Source organism: Apteryx rowi, unplaced genomic scaffold, assembly GCF_003343035.1.
Source record: "Apteryx rowi isolate R43461 unplaced genomic scaffold, aptRow1 scaffold_482, whole genome shotgun sequence".
Lineage (NCBI taxonomy): Eukaryota > Metazoa > Chordata > Aves > Apterygiformes > Apterygidae > Apteryx > Apteryx rowi.
Window position 1 is genome coordinate 293,880 of NW_020450741.1, and position 22,625 is coordinate 316,504.

General features: G+C 42.4%; 1 protein-coding gene across 3 annotated transcripts; it reads right to left on the reverse strand.

Annotated features, from left to right (window-relative positions):
• Window positions 1–406: 406 nt before the first annotated feature.
• Window positions 407–22,526, reverse strand: ACSBG2 (acyl-CoA synthetase bubblegum family member 2). 3 transcript variants are annotated; one of them, XM_026078684.1, is made up of 16 exons: window positions 22,464–22,483; window positions 16,291–16,337; window positions 14,847–14,976; window positions 12,037–12,116; window positions 11,209–11,450; window positions 10,092–10,180; window positions 9,429–9,549; window positions 8,870–8,950; window positions 7,866–8,012; window positions 7,474–7,650; window positions 6,595–6,776; window positions 6,082–6,315; window positions 5,144–5,361; window positions 4,055–4,194; window positions 2,812–3,055; window positions 2,045–2,160 (listed from the first exon to the last, which is right to left on the reverse strand). In XM_026078684.1, the coding sequence occupies exons 3-16, from the start codon at window positions 14,945–14,947 to the stop codon at window positions 2,045–2,047; spliced, it is 2,172 nt and encodes a 723-aa protein (XP_025934469.1). In that variant the 5' UTR covers window positions 14,948–14,976; window positions 16,291–16,337; window positions 22,464–22,483. The 3 variants fall into 3 exon arrangements, with proteins under 3 accessions (XP_025934467.1, XP_025934469.1, XP_025934468.1); XM_026078682.1 differs by lacking the exons at window positions 16,291–16,337; window positions 22,464–22,483 and adding an exon at window positions 15,375–15,417 and having other exon boundaries at window positions 407–2,160; XM_026078683.1 differs by lacking the exon at window positions 16,291–16,337 and having other exon boundaries at window positions 22,464–22,526.
• Between the last annotated feature and the right edge of the window lie 99 nt (window positions 22,527–22,625).

The window sequence follows — 22,625 nt, forward strand, 5'->3', positions numbered from 1 at the left end:
TGCAAGCAGCACCTTGCCTGGCAGCACAGGAGGTGAAAAGCAAAGAAAAAGTAAACTTGCTTAAAGTGCAGGCATTTGGGGGAGGATAAGACATAAACTGAGAATAGTGAAGCAGAGAGCTAGAGCTAGGGCTTTCCCAGCTGCAGAAATATGAGCTTAATTCCCACGCTGAATAATACAATATTATGTACAAGTTGGTCTCCTCCCTCTGCTGCTGCTGAGCACAATATCTGTACCCTTGATAATTATCAAGGAGTTGGCTCTATCTCCAGGTTTCCTTTTTCAGATCGCTGTGATAAGGCAAAGTTAACCTTTTTCCTGCTCAAGGTGTATCACCCTGGACCCTGAGCTCAGCTCTTAGCTGGGAGTTATTTTGCAGGAATTACTAAGTGGTAAGAGACACAAATGAGAGTTTTTCAACTATTTATTAGGCATTCATCTGAAAGTTGAGACAGGCTTCAAATTCATCCAGCTGAGAACACGATTGCACAAGATCAGCAGTGGTTGTAATAGTGCATTAACCATACTTTCATACAAGTGCTGTAGGCATATGAGTAAGTAGCCTTTCCCTTAGCTGTTTGCTCTAGTTTTAAGCCTAGATCAGATGCAAAATTTTAGGCTTAAAAAGCTCCTTCAGGTGCCCAGTTCCAAGTACTGTCAATGCCCACCCCAGGGAGGTTTTGATACTGAGTCAGGCTGTAGGTATATAGCCACTACAACTTACAGCCAGCATTCTGGAGCTGTTTGTTTGCATTTTTTCAGTAGCTTGATGCTGCTCCTCCCCTGCGTGACACACATCCACACCTGACATCTTCAGTGTGTGAAACATTATGCAAAACCAGAGTACAACTGTTCTAGTTTTATTGTACTAAGATTGATGATTTCTAGTTTGAAATAAGCCATTTTACAAGCAAGCCTTCATTCGCTACTGTGATTAACGGTCCCTCCAGGCATTAGGCAGATCAGAATACCTGCTCTGCTCTAATATGCCTTGCAGAATGATTTAGAAGACCTTCAGGAGATATTTTTAATAGGTACTTTCACACACACACTTTGTAGAAGGCTTTCCAAATCTACCTCTGGCCTACATTTAATTAAATGTAAAGGCCCTTTACATTTTCTGGAGTGGCTGATCACAGTTCTGCAAATGAATCACCCTTTGAACAACTTAGTTCCCAATGCTGTCTCCTATCTACACATGCACATAACCCAACCTCAGTCTACCCCACCCCACAGATCTGGAGTTCTACCTGTTTCAAGAAGTTCTAGACAAAGCTTCTAGGATCAAGAGACTACAGACAAATTTCACACACATTTGTACAGCCTTATAAATAGTCCCTTTGTGGAATGCTGCTCAGAACACAGGCCACATATATTATTTTAACAATATAATTTATGGCTTTGTTATAACTCAACAAGCTAGACTTGAGGCTCAAAATATTGCACAGACAGACCAAGTAAACCCCAGGCTTTATATACACTTATCCCATGTGTATAGCCATACAGCATATGTCTCGTCTGACAGAAGACAGTTTGTGGGGAAAAAGATTTAAAATAGTTCAGATGTCATCAGCATGCAATTAAACATGCATCTAGAGGGAAAAAAAGTACATAAAAAAAAAACTCCCTTTCCCCCTCAGCAGGAAAACTGCTGTTTGTTTGTTTTACATTCAGCTTACTGAAAGAAAACTTTGGTTAACACATAACATATGCCATGGTTTTATAAGATAAATAATGAATTGCCACAGGAGCTATTCTGCAAAGATTTTGTCCTTATAAAAAGGAAAGAAGAAAATATGATGCAGAGATATTTATACATATCTCAGCATTAGAACATTCAAGAAAACACTGGGCACCTAACACATTTGTATACTGTAGTAAGAGGGCCAAAAGTCATAGTTATTAAGTGATTCGGAGGGGCTGCATGATGACTGAGCCTCATTTATTTCAGCATAACCCATTTAATCCTTCATTAAGAGTCCGTGCTGATAGTACGCTTAGACAGTGAGGGAAGAGTTTCATACCAAGTCACAGAGCCTCCGTCTTACTTCTGACCAGCGTTCCCTGTTGCGGTTGGCTTATCCACATCAGTATAAAACTGAGCAATTTGGTCTTTATACTTCTGTGCCACCACTGCTCTCTTCAGTTTCATGGTTGGGCCTGTGGGGAGGGAAACACAACACAGGGTTTTAAACAGGACCGTTTCCACAGGTGGTGTCGTTTTGAGACACAGATCAAGATTASACTGAAACAAGCCTAGAGGAAGATTCAGAATGCACAAACAGGAGCCGACTTCTGTAGTGCTCTTTGTGATTAATAAAATCACCATTACTTCCCCCATGGGTTAGAAACAGCACAACTATCCAAGCAACAGTCAAGGCAAAACCAAATTGTAAGCACTGCTCAGCACCACCAGGCAAGTTGTTGCTGCCTGACAGAATTCGGAAGTACAGTAAAATCCATCCCACCTTGCTGGCACAGGAAGTCCTTCCCCAGATCTGCTAAACGAGAAAAACAGTAACGAGCTACGTCAAATGCTTTTGGCCAGGCACCAGTGCTTTGAAAGGCCGTGATGGCTGACATTGCCTTGTGCTACCCTACCCTGCTGGAAGGGCCTCCATTTCCCCAAGTTTACATGTTTGACAATAAGGAATTATATAATACATTAAAAAAAAAAAAACCACCTATGACATGGTAGAGCAAAAGAGAGGAAAGGCCTAGGGTGGGTTTGCGTATCAGAGGCTCTGGTTGCATTATCTGGCATCCAAAGAAAGCAATTGTGTGGGTAAGCCTAAATGCACCACCACTCACCGAGCTCTCCCCCCAAGAGAGAAAAGTCCTTTTCCAGAAGGACCCACTTCTGGACTTTCTGAGCATTTGAGACTGCTCTCTCATTGACTGCTGAAATTCCCTTCTGGATAGTGGCGTAGATAGCTTGGTCTTTGCTACTTATGATTTCAGAGACTTTGGTAGCCTTGCTGCCCAGTTTGCGGCAGTATTCAATAGCTTCTGGAGTGAGGTCATCTCCTGGCTCTCCATTTTCACTTACTTGGCACTACAAGACAAGTTAGAACAGGTAACTTCAGTATTACTAAACACTCGATTCCTTTTACACTAATAAGCTTTACAACCGTGGGAAGCTGCCGTATCTCCTTCCCCACCCCAGTACCAATTGTACAATTAATCAACCACTGTAGTCTTCAGAAGCTTGACACAAACCACTGCTTCAAATGAAAACTCGCTGAGGCAAAATGCAAATTAAACACCTTCGGATGTCCACAGACTCAACATATGTGTACAGTATTAAGGCGCAAGTGTGGTACAGAACAGCCCTTCCAAATTCTTCCTGTGCTATCCCCCTTTTCCTGGTCCACTGCTTTACTTTACTAAATCCCACTGCAGCACAACAGTCCATTGGAAATGGACAAGTGCAGCCCAACCAGCTCCAGGGCCTGGCTCAGCGCCTCTTCTGCAAGGGCGAGGAGGTTGGCAGTCAAGGTCTCACTAAGAAGCAATTACCAGCGTCCTAAAAACCACAGGCCTGCAGGGGCTCTCCAATCCTAGACAGAAGTGTCAGTGTAGGCCACCATGTATGCATCACTATAGAGTTTAAAGCCAGAGTCTTAAGAAATCACTTGACAGCTCGTTACCATCTAGACTACTCTGGGAGATACTGAAAAAAGGGTAAGAAAAGCAGAAGGGTTTCTTTATCAGTCTGACTATTGTGTCTTTTGCTTCTGTTTCCTTCTATTTTCTGTCCTATATGGTACAGAGAAAAATGGTTGCCCTGAACTGCAAAAGAATCGGATGATGATCCAATCAGATGGCAAATACTCATTTTCCTGTGTTGTTACAACTGGTGTTTGCAACTCAGCTAAAGCAAGTCATGCTCCATGCTGCCTCCAGTCTCTGGAAGAATAAGATACTGTAGAACATTCAACAGTTAATTATCCTTCCCACTGGAATTAAAGACATGCAAAATAATCTATGTCCTTTCAGCCCTATCCCATGGTAGATTCCCCATCCTATTTTCCATAGGCAGAATCAATCCTACCTTTAGCGTCAGAAGCATAGCAAGGAATTTTGCTTTGTCTCCAACCAACATTGCGTTGCTAATGATGGGAAGAGCCTCTTTTACAGCATCCTCAATTGGAACAGGAGGAATGTTCTCACCTCCAGCAGTGATGATGAGCTCTGGAAGACAGTCAAAATCTTGATTAATGCCTAGAGCTTCCCCCTTCCTTCCTTCCTTCACAGGCTGAAGTTACTTTATAGCACCTTTGTGTCCACACAGACCAAATTGTGAGTCCATGTCCCAACATTCTTGTAAAGCAGCCAACCAGAAGGGCTCTTGTCAGGCTAGGAGAGACAAGACTGAGGTATGTAAGCAAACAGCATGTCAAAAGCTGCTTTAATGCTGCAGAGATGTCTGTAGTTTGGAAACGTGGAGTTTGGAGTAGGAGCACCGGCACCTTAGTACTCTGCCATAGACTGTCATCTTAGAAAAGACATGCAAGTTGATACCCATGTTGTTCAGAAACTTCTAAGTCAAAACTTCACTGTGGCAGAGCAGAAAGTTTTAGAAAAGTTGCATATACAGTGTGATACAGAGCATAGGTGAACCTGCCTTTCTTGGCTGTCTTTCTTTTTAATGATTGGAGTCTTATGTGAAGTTGGATTTGTTTAGTGTTGGTCAAAGTGTTAGGCACCCAGGCTGCTCTATAAAATTGCTTTGCTGCAAGCCATTTTCACAACAAAGTTAACCTTTAATAGAAAACAACAGCTTAACTAGCAAATCTAGTTGAAACCGGACGGAGTTAGCAGTACACACAGTCAGACCTGGACAGGTCCAGCACTGCAGAACAAGCCCATGAGGCACTAACTACAGCTTCTGAAATCAAAGGATTTCTTCTTACTCTGCAAACTCGCTCTTTGGTTCAGAGGCCACCTCCCCTCTCTGATAACACACTGTACACACGCTGCAGGCATATTCATATTAAAAGCTGCAGTGGGAGAAGTGCTCTTTAAACATTCTCCCATGCAAGCCATGACACAGGCCCACTTAATTGGCACGATGTGACACATTGTATCATGGTACTGCATAACCTCGAGACAACAGCTTGGAAGCGAGGGGATGCATTACCTTTAATTCTGCCAGTGATGTAGAGGAATCCATCTTTATCATGTTTGCCAAGGTCACCTGAATGCAGCCAGCCATCTTCATCAATTGCCTCTCTGGTTTTTCCTTCCATGTTCAAATAGCCCATAAAGATGTGTCTTCCTGAGAAGCAGATCTCCCCGTTGCCCTCACCATCTGGGTTATGAATCAGTGTCCGGCAGCCTGCCATTTCCTTTCCACAGCTTAAACAAAGAGAACACAAACCCAACTTTTTTTTTTTCCAAATGCAATAGCTAAACAGCTGAGTGAAGATTATAGCAGCACGCACTCAGGCCAAAGTGTTTGAACAAAGCCAGGCAGCCTTTTATTACAACTGCTTCAGCAGGGAATTTATAAACTTAAAAGGTATCTGCTTATGTAATAGAAATGACAAAAAAAGGTTATTATTGCAGAGAGATCAGTGCTCACACACCTGGTGTTTTCCATGTATTGTTCTTGAACACCTGAGGCTTCCAATTAGAAGATTTATGTTCTTGATAGCAAACTATTACTGATGGTGGTATTTACTCTGTAGACTAAACACTTGGGGACTGAACAAGCCATTCAAAGCAACAGCAGTTTGTTCACAGCCTTTATTAATTTGATGTTAAGGTGGATTGTAGGCTAGAATTACTAATTCTTCTTACCTCCCATAAATCCCCTGCTTCCTCCTCAGTTCCTAAAGAACCCAGGCCAATTCAAATTTAAGTAGCACTGCTGTTGTCCTTGGCAAATCTCTTCATCTCCCACATGCAGCCAAAACAACTGGCTCCCTAGGTTTTTTTTAAACCAGCAACAAGACTCTAGGGCAAGTTGAAAGAGTTGAGCCGCATCCGGTGAGACAGACAAGTCACGCAAGGGAAACCTTAAAGGAGCTCAACTGCTCCCCATCTGCAGTGCCCTACCTGCAAAAGGATATTTACCTGGTAAGCTTGAACGCGTGAGGCAGAGAGATCGTGTGAGGCCCAGAGCTCTCGCTCATGCCGTACAGCTCATACACAGGAATGTTCAGACTCAGAAAAAATTCTAGTGTCTCTCTGGTAATTGGAGCCGCTCCTGTGTAGCACTTTGTGCACCGATCCAGTCCAAGAGCCTTTCGAACTTTCTTATATACCAAGTGCCTGGCTAAGCGGAAGTTCACCGGGACTTCAGTATTCCTGTAAAAGAAAGATTACTACAAAATCTCAGATAAAAAGTAAAGCTCCTCCCCACTCCTCTTCTCATCCTCCTCCAATTTTAATTTCTTCATTTAAAAAAAAGAAAAAAAGAAAGAAATCCTTCTCCCCCCACCATGCAAGCTCCAAGCCTCGTTACCACCGCTACTTTTGGTTTTTATTATCCATGAGTCCTGGCCCATTACATGCAATACAAGTTCTGATCTGATACTAGTGTTCTGCTAAGATTCATAACACCTCTTAAATGCAGGTTGTAATTACCCGTTCATCTGTTTCAGGTTTGTCTGCAACCCGACTTCCTTGGCCCACGATGCCACTTTTCTTTTGAGTGCAGATGATTTTGCGCCTACACATTTCATTTTTTCTTCCATTTTTTCCCAGACACGAGGAACTCCCAAAAAAGCAGTTGGCCTCACCTCCCGCAGGGTGTCTATCAAAGTGCCCTAAGTGAAGTAGAATTTAATACAGCTTTCAGAACCACTTTGGTATGGACCTCAGGTCAGCACTGGTCACTAGCCTAGGACTAGGATAGAGGCCTAGGACTCTGCCATCAGTTTTTAGAAATCACTCCGATTTTAAACAGAAATGCCATCACAGCTGAGTGTAAACAAAGCATCGCCAGACAATACCAGCCCTCATCTTGCCATGCTCCGCAAGAGTAAAGAACCCCAGAGATATTCAAGCACCACAGTGGTTTTGAAGAGACAGCAAGGGTCGATGTTTTCAATGCCCATGCTGACACAGCATCAAGGCAAGAATCTCATCATTCTCTTCTCAGGACATAGATTTAATTGTGGTGGCATTTTGCAATATGGACAGAGCAAATACAAATTCATTGCTCAACCATGCCGTTAAAGCAGAGAACTAGTGTCAGGTGAGATACCAAGAAGCTCCTTGTTGTGAAGTGCTTGGTCAGCTCATCCTGGCTTGTAATACAAAGTCAAAAAGCAAAGGTCAGACATGCAACACTCTTCAAACCAACAGATCCTTAAACAGGAGCAATCTGCCACTACGCAAATAAACTGAGTTAATCTTATGATTCCAAAAGCCGTGTTAAGTCATCTAAGTTTGTTTTAAAGCATCCATCCCCAGCAACAAACAGGTGTATGGGTATAGGTTTTTTATTATCTTCTATTTTACCTTTAATGCATCTGGTTGAGCAAAGAAAACCTGTGCACCAAAAGTTAATGGCAACCAAATATCTAACATCTGTGCAGCAATGTGACTGAGGGGCAGATAGCTGATCACCGTCTCTTGCTTTTCTGTAGCATCCGAGAGTTGTATGCAACGCCCCACTGTCGCTGCGGTCCATGTCAACTGTAACAAAAGGACCCAATTTAGTATTAAGTGACAGCTGTTCTGAGCAGGTACAATACAGACCATGCAGTTCACAAGGCAAGATTTAGACTCCCTGTGATTTTAAAATCAGGTATGCCCTTCAGCTGATCTCTACTTTACCTCCCTCAGCACCCCCCAAGCGCACAGTTTTTGGAACATGCATCTATCTGATAGCAGTAGACAAGGATACTTGCATTGTCATGACTGAGCATTACTCCCTTTGGCTGTCCAGTTGTTCCTGAGGTATATATTAGCGTGCAGCACTGGTTAGGCTTCTGTGACTCAACGATATCCGTGAGATTATCTGTTTCCTGATCGGCAATGTTCATGAATTCCTCCCACTGTATACAGAAGAGAAGAGCTTGATCATTTTGTAGGCTTTCCCATATGAAATTAAACCCTTTGCTACACATGAAGAGAAGGAAACTTATTCAGGTTATTAGAGTGACAAGAAATCTAATCGCAAAGCAATAGATACATAAAACACTAGAATCCTATGTCCAAACTCAGTACAAACAGGTCTGGCAGACTTTGTAAGAGGTTGTGAAAGATGCAGTATTAGCCCCATGGTGTTTTCTGGCTGCCACAGGAGGCAGGGAAGGAAACAGAAAAGGAGAGAGTTCTACCTTGAAGAAGCTTCCTAGTTCTGTAGCAATTACTTCCTACAGTTGTACTTGTACCTTGACTAATAGAATAGTTCCAGAAGCTTAGCGTAGCAACGCTGCGGTTGCACTTCAGTGGGAGAGGAGGACTCTCGAGGGGGTGATTTTTGTACACCCAAGGTACAAACCTACAAACTAGCGCCAACAGGAAGAGAGTACTGTTGTTCATATGAATGCAAGATCTTATTTTTGAACGTACTATTCTTAAATGTAGGAAATTACATTTAAAACACTGGTCTTTTGCAGGCACGCTGCACTGTAGCAAGCTTGGTATCCACTGAGAGTGCCAAGTAGAAATAACTCTGGGACCTTACACTGCCTAGCAGAGGTCAGTACGCTGGCACCCTTCCCTTCCAACAGGAACTGTCAAGGTTTGAACAATAATAAAGATCTACCACTTCAGCTAGGCAAGTGATCCCTCACCAAAACCAACAGGAACTCCGATTATGACAGTCTCATGGAAGGGATGGTTGCTTGCAACCCATCAGGCTAAATACTGCCAATATTTACAAGCCATCAGGATGGCCAGTACTTACAGAATACAGGTTTGGTCTCTTCTCCCTTGGCTCTTCCCCATACATGATTATAGCTTTCAGAAGAGGTAGTTTATGCTCAACCTGTGTTAAGAATGGAGATTCATCAGAAATGCTTAAAAGGAACAAGCAGGATTTACTCTAAATAACCCACTAGTGAACATGCAACTATCTACACAATGGAATACACTACTGCTACTTGCCGTTTTAAGTAAAGTTAAGAGAATCTTGTGCTATTGAAAAAAGAAAGGGAAGTTTCAGCAGAGACAGTAATCATTTGGACTGGGATGTTGCCAGACAGCCTAGGGGGTTTTCAATTGTTCAGTTTGGCTTGTGATATTTTAAGCTTGAGGCTTTGCTATACTGTGAACCGACCATTTAATTTCTCCTAGTGAGAGTTAGCACCAGTGACCGCTTGTCTGGCTTGAATGGGGAACACACCAAGTAGGCTTGATCAGTTCACCTCTGCTTTCAGACACAGCATTTCCCACAGGTATCTTTACCCTCCCACATCTGTCAGGAGGATGCTGTAGCCTCCAACCATTTTAACAAGTGTATTTACTTCTAAGATTTTCTGCAGCTGTTTATGGTTTTCCACAACGATAATGTTAGCACTACAGTTCTCTGCTACATAATGGCAGGCCTCAGGAGAGCTTGTAGTGTAGATACCAACAGCAAGTCCACTACAAAAACAAAACAAAGCAAAATGCAAAATTAGCAGATAAGTAGAGTCATTGACAAAGAATCAGCCTGTTTTAAATTTTAACAGAGGAAAAGCTTTAGGAAGAATATCCCATAAAACAGAACAACAGGAAGTAGAGGGCTTAGTTTCAAGAGGAAAGGCTCTGTTCTGAGGCATGGGAAATGTCAAAATAGTGTAAGGGGCTAAAGTCTCTCATGGAAAAAAGCTATCACAATTCAGTACTGTGAATCTCTAACCTATCCCAGCATCATATTTTTAATCAAAGTGCAAATAAGCATGCTTCTGGATTAACCTACTGTTCAGTTTGTTTTGAGAGAAGTATATGGCTAAAAAAATTATTTTTAGTCTCATTAATTCATAATCAAGTAAAAGGATGGTTTAGGCTTTAGCTATCCTCATTAAATTCAAATTAAGCAGCAGTGGTTTTTTTGTTTTAATCAAAAATGGCTTCTCATGTAATACGGAAATTACTATCTGAAGGCTAAACTATAATGCATGTCAAGAGACAATATTCATTCTTACCCTGCAAGGATCGCTCCAATGTCAGCAATAAACCACTCCGCAGAATTAAATCCCAAGATGCATACTCCATGGAAACGCTCTAGTCCCAACTGTAAACAAGAGATGAGATTACAGCAATCTTGTTTTCCCACCGAAGAATGCTTAGAATTAATTGACAAATCTTTGCTGCGAGCACAATGTCAAGAGAAAAGTTCATGCTATTAGATGGGGTAATTCGTATTGAAAGAATCCCTCAGACTTAACATGGAGTCAGTCAAGTTTCACATCAGACATTGTCCTACTTTATCAGTAGGCAGGGAAGAAAATTTTGCGTAGGTCTGCATTCAGTATGACCAGCTTACTAACACAAACAATATTATAAAGCTGCAATCTAGCTAGTTATCAGTTTGCTTTGTGGTCTTGGGCTGGGAAGGAGAAGGTAAGAGGTAAGCTAGACAACACCTGCTGAGAGATATAGTCATTTAATACAGGTGAGATATATCAGACATTATTAATGTCAAGAACAAGTCAAAGGCATTTTGCTATGAAATTCCAAATGTTGAAGTCCAAGTCTTTAAAACCACTTCAACCGTTCTCTCTGGTTTTGCACCACGGAGAGCAGAATTATGTACACTGGAAGCTCCCACAGTAGGAGGGAAAAAGAGAGACCGTAACTTCAAGAAATGAGACTTTATAATGATAACAGGAAATATATGTAATGGTTGTTTCTCTCCCCTTCTGAGTGGCTTAACACCCAACAGTCCAGCCAAAAGGCTCAGCCAGTTTTGACATTTAAGTTGGATTCATACGCATCCCTTGAAGTTTTTCCTGGAAAGATTAAAATTTACATGCCTCACAAGGGGCTTTGTTCAGGTTTGCCAAATGTCTCAAACACCTCCCCTTTAATGTTTTCATACTCACTTTCATTTAGTTGAATGGGAAAGCAGCTTGTAAGAATTTAAACAAAAACATTGTGATAATTGCCAAGATGTTTATGGCATTTTCAAGTATTTCCCTGTCACTTTAGGACTCGGCTACACCCAGAGAATTTGCAGGTTTAAGACACGGTTGACTACAGCCATTCCAGCAGTCTAACTGACTGAAGGTGATGAAGGAGGGGAATTCAACAATCATTTACCTTCAGAAAGCTTTTTGCTGCAGTCCAGCATTCACCGTAGTACCTCTTATACGATATCCTCGTCCAACGGCCATCCTTTTTGTATGCAAGGGCATAATGATTACCGTATTTTCTAACAGCTTCTTCAAATAGCTCAAGAACTGTCTTTGGTTCCTCACTGCCTATGCCATGTTCTTCCATCCTCAGTTTGACTTCTCCATCTCGTTGTGTTGTCCACACACTGGGGGTAGGAGGTGCAAACACTAGTTTGAAAGAAAAGTGTTCAACATCTTGTATTTAGAAATCACTTGCTGCCATAATAGAAACATGTACATATGTGTGTGTGTGTGCGCATGCATGCACGTGTCAAACGTATGAAAGCAAATGCTAGTATGCACCTTTCTTATGACTTATTTCTTGTCAAGTTTGCCATATGACTCCCATTATTTTAGACCAGGACTAACAGATGAAGCCTCAAAAGCCATTCAAAATTTTATGTTTCCCTTCTTGTTTACCTCCCCCTTTAATCTGTTTAACAGGATCACCCTGTTCTACGCTAAAGCTCTTGTACACGTAACTGTGGCAACTTCCTGCAACGGTCAAATACGCTCTACTTTTTTTATGACAGAAGCACATGATTATTGGTAGATACGCCTTAGGTAGTGACACAGCCTATTTTACTCCTTAAAGTAATCACCAGTGCTTCACAGCCTAAGTTCAAGAGGCTTCTGGAGAGACTATCCTGTAATTTCGAGTCTTCTTCCATTGTTATGGCTTAGTAAATTTCTCTCTCTCATTTAAATAATAATTCTAGGCACACAGCAGTAACTAAAATTTCTTTCTGTTTACCTTTGCCATGGAACATGTCTGTCTGAGATCCCTCTGTCTTGGTATCTTCAACTGTCTCAGCGCTGTGGACCTCAACAATTCTGCAAGGCAAAAGCAATTAACACTGGATAGACTTTAACACACTGGCTGAAAAACAATGCAAGTTCATTCACATTGTTCAGATGTTCATTTCAGAGAACTCTATCATTTAGTTATATTAATCCTTGGATGCCAAACAAGGACTAGCGGTTCCCGATCTTCTGTAGTTGGCTTTATTATTCCTTTTACTAGCTCAGTTTGCATGGATGGCAATGTTACAGCCCCATCTCAGAACACCTGCAAGCTTTGCCTGCGTTGTTTTTACACACCCATGTGTGTTGTCCTAATTGTAACTATCCTTTCAGATAAGCTGCAGAAGAATCCATAAACATGGCATCCAGAAAGCAGCCAGAATTTCACACCACAGGTCTGCYGTATGTGCCTGAAACAAAGAGTCGACAGCAGTGAGAGAGAGAGGGGCAAGAAGGGGCAAGCAGATCTGGTGCTTTTCTTGGCAACATGCGAGTCTAATGAAGGGGGCAGGCCCCAGCAGCCTTACTCCTACGCAGTATAATAATCACATTAGTAACCTTCTGGGAGAGCCCCCAAAGATTTCCTGCAGAAGACTAGGCCAGCTGAAGAGCAGGAAATGTTTTTAGCAGGAAATCTTCTTCTCATAGGTATTCCTAATAAAGTCACTACATCAGACCCCACCAGACGTTTGTGAAGAAATTGAAACAGTCTCAGACATCTCCTGGTCTTCAACTACGCTCATCACAAGGAACTTGTACCAAAATACCAGTTGACAGTTGCCTCTTTTGTTTTCAACCTTGCAAGATCTGGTAAAAGGCCATGCGCCAGCTTTCGTAGACCACAGTTCCTCCTCCTCCTCTTTCCAAATAAAAGAACTTTGTCAAACCCATAAGTAATGAGGATACGGAATAATCAAGTCACATGTCCCACTCTTCAGACTGCAAGTTGGAAGCTACACCCTGTGAGATTTGCTGCTTGATTCTTTGTGCTCTGCTCCCTACAATGACACCTCCCACCTCCGACTAACAGAAAGGTGACACTTGTTCCCGTACCCTGGGCTAATACCCTACTTGTACCATCATCTGAGCACTAAGGTCCAAGTTTTAGTCTACCCAAAATTATATCCCAGAGAAACAAAAGTTCCATCTTGCCTTACTGAGCAGTCCATCCAGTTCTTTGCTCCAGGCTGTCATGAAGGTGTTTGTTTCTTCACATCAATGCCAGATATTTACTCTTCCCCATTGCAGTTTTTGGTGAGGTGCCTTTTTCTTTAAGTACTGACCCTCACATTTCAGAGGGGAGAGCACCTCCCGGTGTCCCCACCTGGGGCCTGGAAAAGCCGTGGTCTTCTGGAATGCACCCAGGTCTCATGACATCACAGACATCTGCCCACCAACTTACCCAAGCCCTGCGCACATCCCTGTATATCTATGGGGGCAGTTCTGTGACAAAAATAAGCCCCAATATCTGTCTATCATTATCAGAACACACTTGCAAATAGGCAAGTGCCTCTTTGGCATGGGACAGAATCGGTTCCATGCAAAATCCTCAGCCTAATTCTGACAGGGTTCCACCTAAACGTCACAGTTTCCTCCCTTTCTACTAAATAGAGAAGACAAATCAGCACAAGGTACTATGTGAATTTCAGCATAAAGAGCAAACTGCCTCTATTACATTTTCTCCAAATTTGTAGGAGATGGTAAACTATAGTTGCTTTGGACATTGATATCACAGGATTTAAGGCATAGAGAAGATGTAGTATTTCAAGAAAACAGTTAAGCTGGACATGGCTAGTCCTGTGTACTGTCCAAAAGCAGAATTGTCTCTCCGATCTAATCTGAAAACTAGAAACCAGAGTAGTAAATCAAATTTTTTTTATTCCCCCAAAGGGGTTACTAGATCTTTCTTACTCTGCATTTCCTCATCATTACTGAGAACATTTTTCAGAGCACAGATTAATCTTCACTTGCAATAGTTCTGCATCATTTCACCACCTGCTTTCATAATCAGAGCATGCAAGTGACCCAGTAAAATAACCAGAAAAATTTCTCAGCTATTTCCCTTACAATGAATGAAAAGCTGTCCGTTTCTCCCCCTCACTATATGCAATTCAAATATTGCTTGAAAAAATTAGCTAAAGAGTGTCTTGGAAGTCTGTCAGCTACATCCCATTAAGCTGTGATGAGATTTAGACCCTTAACTATTAATCTGCTCTTTAGCAAGAGGCTGTTTAGATTTGCAGATGGATTAACACATTGTCTAGGTTGATAAATATCAACATATGTATTGCAAATAAGCTATCCCCAATAAAGACACACCTCTGGTTACAGTACAGCAATGTTTCACAAACAAATGTATTTACCTGGTAGGTACTCTAAGTATTTTAGAAGTGCCTTCCCAATTAAGTAGATTTAACAAAGTTCCTTTATGAGAGGTGATCTTTCTGACTATACAAAATATTCTMCCATTCCTATGCTTTAAGTATATAGCAAATGCACACTATTTCATAAGCCAAGCTCTGGACTCTGTATGGTAACTATGTAACTATGTACAAGCAAGTAAAATTCTGTTCCTCTTCTCCTTTTGAGGTAGCTAGATTGTAGATCCAACTTCCAAATTTTGAAAGTAGTACCAAATGTTTGAAATTTCTTCCAAAAAATCTTAATGCCCCAATTAATCTAAATAAACATCCTAAAATAAAAACTATATCCTATGCATACAGTCACCACAGAGAAAATAAAATCTCAAATTAGACAAACCTAGCTGAAGAGTTGACCAGTACATCATCCAGCGACACCTCACATTTCCTTTGAGCATCCAAATTAAGATAAGCCGCAGGGACTGGTTCTGCAAGTGCCATATGTGTATCTGACTCGCACAGCGTTGTCCCTGTAAAAATAGTTTTTAAAAATGAAAACAGAATCAAATGCCACAGTGAAATCAGTTTCCATTGATGCAGCTATCTGATCAAGGCAATCCCAAAGCAGACATGATTCAAGGCTGCTGTATTTGCATTTCATACTTGTATTTGTATTTCATAATACAGTAAATTCTAATAATAGTGGATTAAGCTCACTTAACATCATGCTTGGCTCATCTGAAATGCCTAATCAGAAGTAGAATATATATCCATTCTCACATCCAAAAATGAGCATGACATTTGCAGTTTTTAAGAGGTACTGTGGGCTAACACTTAAATTTTACACTCTTTTGCCCAAAACATTGCCGTTCAGCTCTCAGACCTCCCCCCAAAACCAACCACTGCACAGTTCCGCTTTTAGTCTTACAGTGCATTGTCTGTGCTTTTGTGCAGTCTCTCCTCTCCGCAGCCTCTCAGGATGAGCACAGATGTGTAATATCCTTTATTTTTAAACTAGCGCCCACAAGGCAGATCTATAGCATCTTATGTCATGTGTTCCCTGCCTTGCAATTGGAAGTGGCCCATCACCCCACACCAGGCTCCTTATAAGGCAGCTCCAGTCATGTGCCTCCTGCCTGCAACAGCAGGGCACACAATGAGTTTTTAAGGCGCGCTGGGATGGTTGAGGGTTTCTTTTTCYCTACCTGGAACACACCCACAAGAGCTGCGAAGGGACGCAGCCCTGGGCTGCCGCAGAGCTCAGTGCTCTGCATCCAGCTGCATTTGTGCACACTAAAGACTGAATCTGCTTTTGTAAAAATCAGCGTTTGACAGACGTATTTTTGGCAGCTTCCAAGCTGCTTTCAGTGGGTGTTTCACACTTGGCCACTACAAGGTTTCATCACCTAAAGGAAGTATTTTCTAATACTGAAAGCAACATCCATTTTGTTCAAGGTTTACATTCATCGAAGGCCTTTGATGCTTATGACTCGACAGGTTGAGCTTTTATCACTTCAATGAAATTCTAAGTGATTGGAGAGGAATCTCATTACCTTTTTAAAAAGTGCATTTTAGCTTGCTATTTTGTACCTGCATTAGACAGAAGTAATTTAAACAGGCAATGTGAAAAGCGTATTTGTCTGAATGACGACAGACGTTAGCTGAAGGAAAGATCCCTTTTTATCTAATGAATCAGACACTGCTAAGCAGGGGCTGAAAGAGGAAGTGACTCTGCAGCTTTCTGTCTCTGACAAGGATGGAGAAAATTATGGTGAGCTGCAACCTATAGCACGCTGACCTGCTTCTAGCTCAGGAGAGCACACACCCCCTATCTGTTCCCTTACCTGCACAAGGACACGATGTTGCTTAAACCATGATCTGCTGCTACAGGCTAGAATTCACACACAATACAAGAAGAGTTTAATTAATAAGGAGCTGCGAGAGCAGTGTCTCGAAAATCCCATCTCTGAAGCTCTGAGATAAATGGCAGACTTTGCTCAAAACCCCATTCTAGACTGGAACACCAGAGTGGTTTATTCTGTTCTTTTAATAAAGCAGCTGGGAGAAAGACATCTCTACAGAGTAACCTAGTGCTAGTAACACTCACCCAGAACTGTGAAACATGGGTTTAGTTCCCTCCCCTGCCTGGAGGAATTCAAACCCACATCTAGGAGAATGTGCTAGCTACCAGACTGTATGGTGCCTGTCTGGATGTTTCACTACCACCTCTCTTACACAGGAAGAGTCCTAGTCACGAGGCCCCCTTTCTCAGTGCCTTACACGCATTTCTTCCCCAACACCCTCGCAAAGACAGCAAGGAATTTAAGATTCCCCCTTGCCCCCAAAGGCAGCTTTTCTCTCTGCACTAATTATAGCCTTTCCCTTGCCACCTGCTTGTTAAGACAGCAAAGCAGTTTCAAGAGAAAGGGTGAAGGTGTCCTCACTGCAGCTACCTTGCAGCATAGCTGGGCATAATCTTGGGGGGCCAGAGACTGGTCGGAATCATATTGGTCAAAGGAAGAAATTGAACTCAGTCTCTCTTCTTCCAGACAAGCGCTTTGACCAGCAGGCTGCAGGTCTGTCCCCTGTGCTCGATCACTCAAGAGGAAAAAGCACTACAAAGTGGAGAAAATAACTATTCTGCCCTCACTGTGCTRTGCGCATGTGCTGTTCACAGAGACTTCCCAGTACTGGCCACAATGCTGACAACACACCTACAGAATGGCAGCACCTCCACGCATACAATACAGTAGAACTTTTGGAGCATCCAAATACACTCGCACCATAAAACATAAGAATGCAAGCAAAAAAATGAAGTGCAGTTCAACTGTGCAAGTTCCCCTGTGAATCTAGGCCATAGGAATTCCAAATCAGTCATGCAATTTACGTAACAAATGCCGATTAGAAACAAAATTCTGCCAATACACTGATGCTTTCATGGTTTTTGGGATTTTTTTTTTTTTTTCCTGAATAGCTAGAGACTTGAGGCTGGAGTCAAGATACCACGTGCTGCACACTATGTGAACTGTACAGACAGTTCCTGCCCAAAAGGTTCCATGTGTTTTTCCTCCCCTCAACTATAAATCTGAGGTAGGTAAAAAGCCTGCTAGTTTACTGATCATACCACGTTGTAAGAGGTCTCCATAGTTATTATAACTAATTGTTAAAGAATATTGGACTGAAGCTGTCTAGAATTAATCACTTAGCGTAACTTGCTTAGCATTAGTAGCTAAATCTGCTGAAGCCTTAGGCCTCGAACTTTCAGCTAGATATGCTGAACTTTTATCTCGTTAAGTAAAAGAAGGCTCCAGAGCTGGTTCAAGTTGGAGAGATGGGGGGAGGGAACTGTAGAGAGAAATAAGCAGTTTAGCATTAATGAGCACCAGCAGGGAGATGGACTTTAACCTAGGACACAGAAGAAAAAAAAACAAAGGAACCACTGATTCTGGAGGACAAGATAAGGAAGCAGAAGACCCAGACAACTATGCGAGAAAGAAGTAACCACAAAGACTGGTTCCGAGGGACAAGATAAGGGAGTATAAGAGCCATCAACTACGCAGAAGTGAGATAAGAAGTAAAGAACACACCTGGAAACTACGGAAAGGACCAACTGGGAGCTAGAAGACCCTGAACTCTAATATTATGATTGGTTCAGAACTATGGGGTAGATACTAGACTGGAAGGGTATATATACCCAGGGATTTGTTCAAACGGGTTCCCTCTCCGGAGGCACCCAGCTCGAGCTGTTATTTGCCACTGTACCACTTATAGTAAATCAGTTTGTGATACTCCATGTCTGAGACTCTGCTTTGGGAAACCTAGTGTCAAGAAACTTCTGTAACATAATGCAGCTGTTGTAAAGTATAACAGTCAGTAAATCACTTACACAAGAAGTATTATGCAAGGTCAGTCAAGTTTTCCATGAAAGAGACTCTCTGGACTCATTCCACTTAAATAAAAGGTTGTTGTCTGAGAGTTAAATAAATTGTCTTGCCAACTGTGTCCTTTATTTGCACATTAATAACGACTAAGTCAATATATTAAGACAATGTCACAAAGTTTTCTCCAATTTAGAATAGCTCTGAGGATTTCCTAGTAGCTGAACCAGACAGTTTCTATAACTGCGTCCAGTTCTAGTCAAAAAAGTTAAGCAATACTGTGTACTGCAACCTGATGGCTAGTCATCTTTCACTCCACCTACTATGCAGTGGGGTGAATCTGAAAGTATTTGGGTATTTAAAATTAACTGATTTCAACATTTAGAAGGTACACGTCTTTATAGCAGGAAGCTGCTAGCAGTTTTATATTACTGCTCAGCAGTAACCATCCACTTTTTAAATTTTAACTTTGTCAGAGGCCACCAACCTTACAGAACGCTCAGCACGTCCACCCCCTTTTCCCCTAAATCATCCTGAGCAGCTTAAGAGGCAAAGAAAAGTATTACTACATCTTCCTCTCCCTTCTTTCTTTGTTCACTTGCTGCAAGTTTACAGTAATGGTACATGATCAGAGTTTCACAACCACATTTCCCAAATATTGACAAAGCAGCTGGTGCAAGTTGCGCGGGATCCAAGAAAAMGCGTGTGTTTGTGCCATGACTGAATAACCCAAGAGCATTTAGCTCAACTGGACTCTTATTCATGTTCTCTCAGGTTCCATATCTCCTTATTTTTTTTCCTGTTTTACCCATAGGATCTATGGAATCCTACCCATTTTCCTATTATTATTAGATCTGCTAAGCAATTTAGCTAGCACTTTTGCTCTGTGAAGCTTAGTTACAAGCACAGCTGTTCTATATGAGCCATAACAAAAATAAACACACGCTTGCCAGGTCCAGGCCACAGTTTTTATGGCAGCTCTGCAGGACTGTGTACAGCTCAGTAGGATCATGGATGGTCCTGTCCTGCCACACACTGTTTCTGGAGGAGTCCACATACTATGATGCATCCCATTTGTTCAGTAACATAAACACCACACATCTAAACAAAAACCTGATGGAAGAAACCTCCCTTTTAATGAAGTCTGTGTGTCAACATTAAGTCATTTAAACATAAAGGTCTTTTTTTCTGCTTTGAGAAAAAGAGCTATAACCTAGAAGAACTGGAAGTCTGTGAACTATTTCATGGAAACAGCTTTGGAGCTTCACTTACAAAACAAAATAAAAATTTGACTACATGCAAACAATACAGAAGTGAAGGTTTCATTTACAATAGATTCTGAACATGCCTTTACTCAAAACACATGGAGAACTTTAAAAACATCAGTTCAAAGTCAAGTTCATCAGTCATCTCTTAACATTTGCTAGTATAGGTTTACTTTGTTTCCTGCTGCTGCTTTATTTTCTTCTTACTCACAAAGAGACCACATATGATCCTGCCTGATTTTCCCTGTGCAGATCAACTTTAGGAGCTTGCCATATTATCCCACTGTCTTTCCAGATTTCCACCAAAATTGGAACTCTGACTTTTTGTTTGTTTTCTTTAAAGATTTATTAAATATAGGAATTGTTAAATAATTAAATGAGGAAAAAGAGGATAAGCAACAAATGACTTTCCCTCTTTTAGATAAATTCCATTTATAAAAGGGCAGCAACATAAACTTTCTGAACAACGAAGTCATCTTCCTAGACAGTGCCACTGACTACGGGTGAGCATACGGTTGTACTGTAAAATGCTCTGGTGCCCTCTGGGTTTACCTTGATACATGGCAGAAGGAGCAGAGAGAACGTGAAGAAAATTAAACCCAAACCTTAGGAGGATGATACCAGATCAAGCTCTTGAATGAACTGCAATGACTGCAGATAAACATTTGAGTCCACTGCAGCTACTTCAGAGAGCTGATTTTTTAGTTTAACAAAACTGCCAACAGTAAGATATTTCCATAAGGAGATTTAGTTACAGAACATGTAAGGTTGTCGGCTAGACCCCCATAGTTTCCCTATCCTGAGCAGGGTGCCTGTGTGTACCGAACACTAGAGGGCTTAGGGGACGAGCCAGGATCCATCAGCAGGACCCAAGCAACGCAGTTATTCCGCCACGTAAGCCACCACGTAACTGGTTATTTTCAGCTTTATGTAATTATTTTTCCAGAACACTGGGATATTTTAGGTGAATTCCCCAGCAAAGTGGCTCACCAGAAGGCTGTTTTAAGTTCCTCTTTCCTAAATTGCTATTCATTTTACTATGTGATCAGCATTCATTTGCTTGTGGAAGGGAAATCCCCTCAAACACAGAATAAAGACAACTTCAGAAGCACCCGAATGTATTTTCAGAGACACATCATCTGTGTTTCTGTCAGCTTTCACAATATCCAAGACTCTAATCTCTGCTTAAAGTTCAGTCAGATTCACAGTTTGTGGTGCCTCTAATACTGAACATTTGAGTCACTTAATGTTATTTTACTATTTGTATAGGTGAGGTAATTTCTTGCATAAGTTAATAGCTCATAATACAGGGGAGCAGCCTATGCTTGTCTCAAAAGAAAAAAAAAAAAAGAATAACCAACTCCCCTGCAGGAAGCCAGCTCTCATTACCATGTTACCAAAAAGCAAACCATGTTCAGGATATCATTGCCCTCAAACCAGTTGCTAATGTCTCTTGCTTGCCCACCTTTCTTGCTCTTGATATAGCAAAAATAATTTCTACATAAACACATGCAATTCAGTGCAGGAAGACAGAAGCTGAACAAGGCAGAATTTATGATAGCTATTCATAGCACAGGAGGAACTTACGGAACTTCTCTCTCATTTAACTTTCATTTTAGCATTTTCCATTAACCTGGAGCTCTGGCCCATTAACAAAACAGAAAGTTCTAAATAATTTTTTTATTATTACTGTTAGGTCAAAACATTTCAGCTTCCATTTGCTAAGCCACCTCATTCATGAAAGCCTGAAGTAGTTTCTGGAGCTGACAGAAACGTGGCTCATAATTTCACAATGAAAGAGCGAGAACCTCCAAAACTGATCTGTTCAGCATTCAAGCATGATCACTGTTTGAATCTGACAGCCAACAACAGCTTACAAAATTATAAGTCTGTCATTGAGCACATTTAGAAAGTCCTGAAAATACAGTGGCACCAAATACTGCTGGAAAGAAAAGAATTTTGAGATCTTGCACCAAGATCTACACAGTCACGTAAATAGACAACTCTGGCCAAAAGACATGTGATTCATTTTCATGTAACAGCTTCCAGATAGCAAATGAAACGTTACCAAAGCATATGAACCTGCTGTGAGGGTCACAAGAGCCCAACCACAACACATGCAACAGGTTATTCAGAAATGGAAAAAACAGGTAAGCTGGTTTGTCAGACACAAATGATGCTAGTACCAAGCAACTGGTCGTGTACAGCAGTTATCTTTTTTTTTCCATAGTAAGTTTTCTCTGAGGCGAGAGAGCAACTCACAGCCAATTTCAACAGCATCAGTAGGAATTGCTGCAACAAGAGTCTAACGAATTAAACCACGCCTGCCACATGTGGCTAGCTACAAAGAGAAAAGAGGGACAGGGCTGAAAACTGGCAGGTACGGCAGGAAACACAGCACACGGCCCGATTCCTCAAGGAGCGCATCAAAACGGCTGGTAACGCAACGAGGCGAAGCAGCAGCATGAGGCTCAACGGACTTTCTGCTTGTTTACACAAACTCTGAAGCAAAGCCGGTTCCCCCCCCCCGGGCCACGCCGCCCGCCGAAGGGGCTGTTTGCGATGCGGAGGCCCGCTCTGAGGAGAAACGGGCCGTTATCGAGGCTCGCAGGGCCAGCAGCGGGGCCAGCTGACCCGACACCGCGCGGGGTCGGCGGTTAGCTCGACCCGGCCACGACGACCCGGAGGGCGGCCGAGCGGGACCGGCTCCAAGGCGCCAGGCCGCAAGCCCAGCTTCCCTCGGCAGCTCGCAGCCCTCACGTTTTCTCTTCCCAGGCAGTTATTCAGCCCGCGGAGGGGCTGTACCAACCCCCCGCCCGCCCTCAGCGGCGGGAGAGGCCGGGAGGCGGCGCCCCCTCGCGCACGCGCCGTTACCTCAGGAGCGGGCGGGCGGGCGAGCGAGCGCGCGGCGACCCCCGTTCGGCGCTGCAGCGGCTGCCGCACGCCGCCACGCGAGGCCCCTTTAGAGCGCTCGTGGCGGGGGGCGGGGCCGCCGGGGGGAAAGGGCGGGGCCGCACGGGTGTTTCCCCCCTCCCC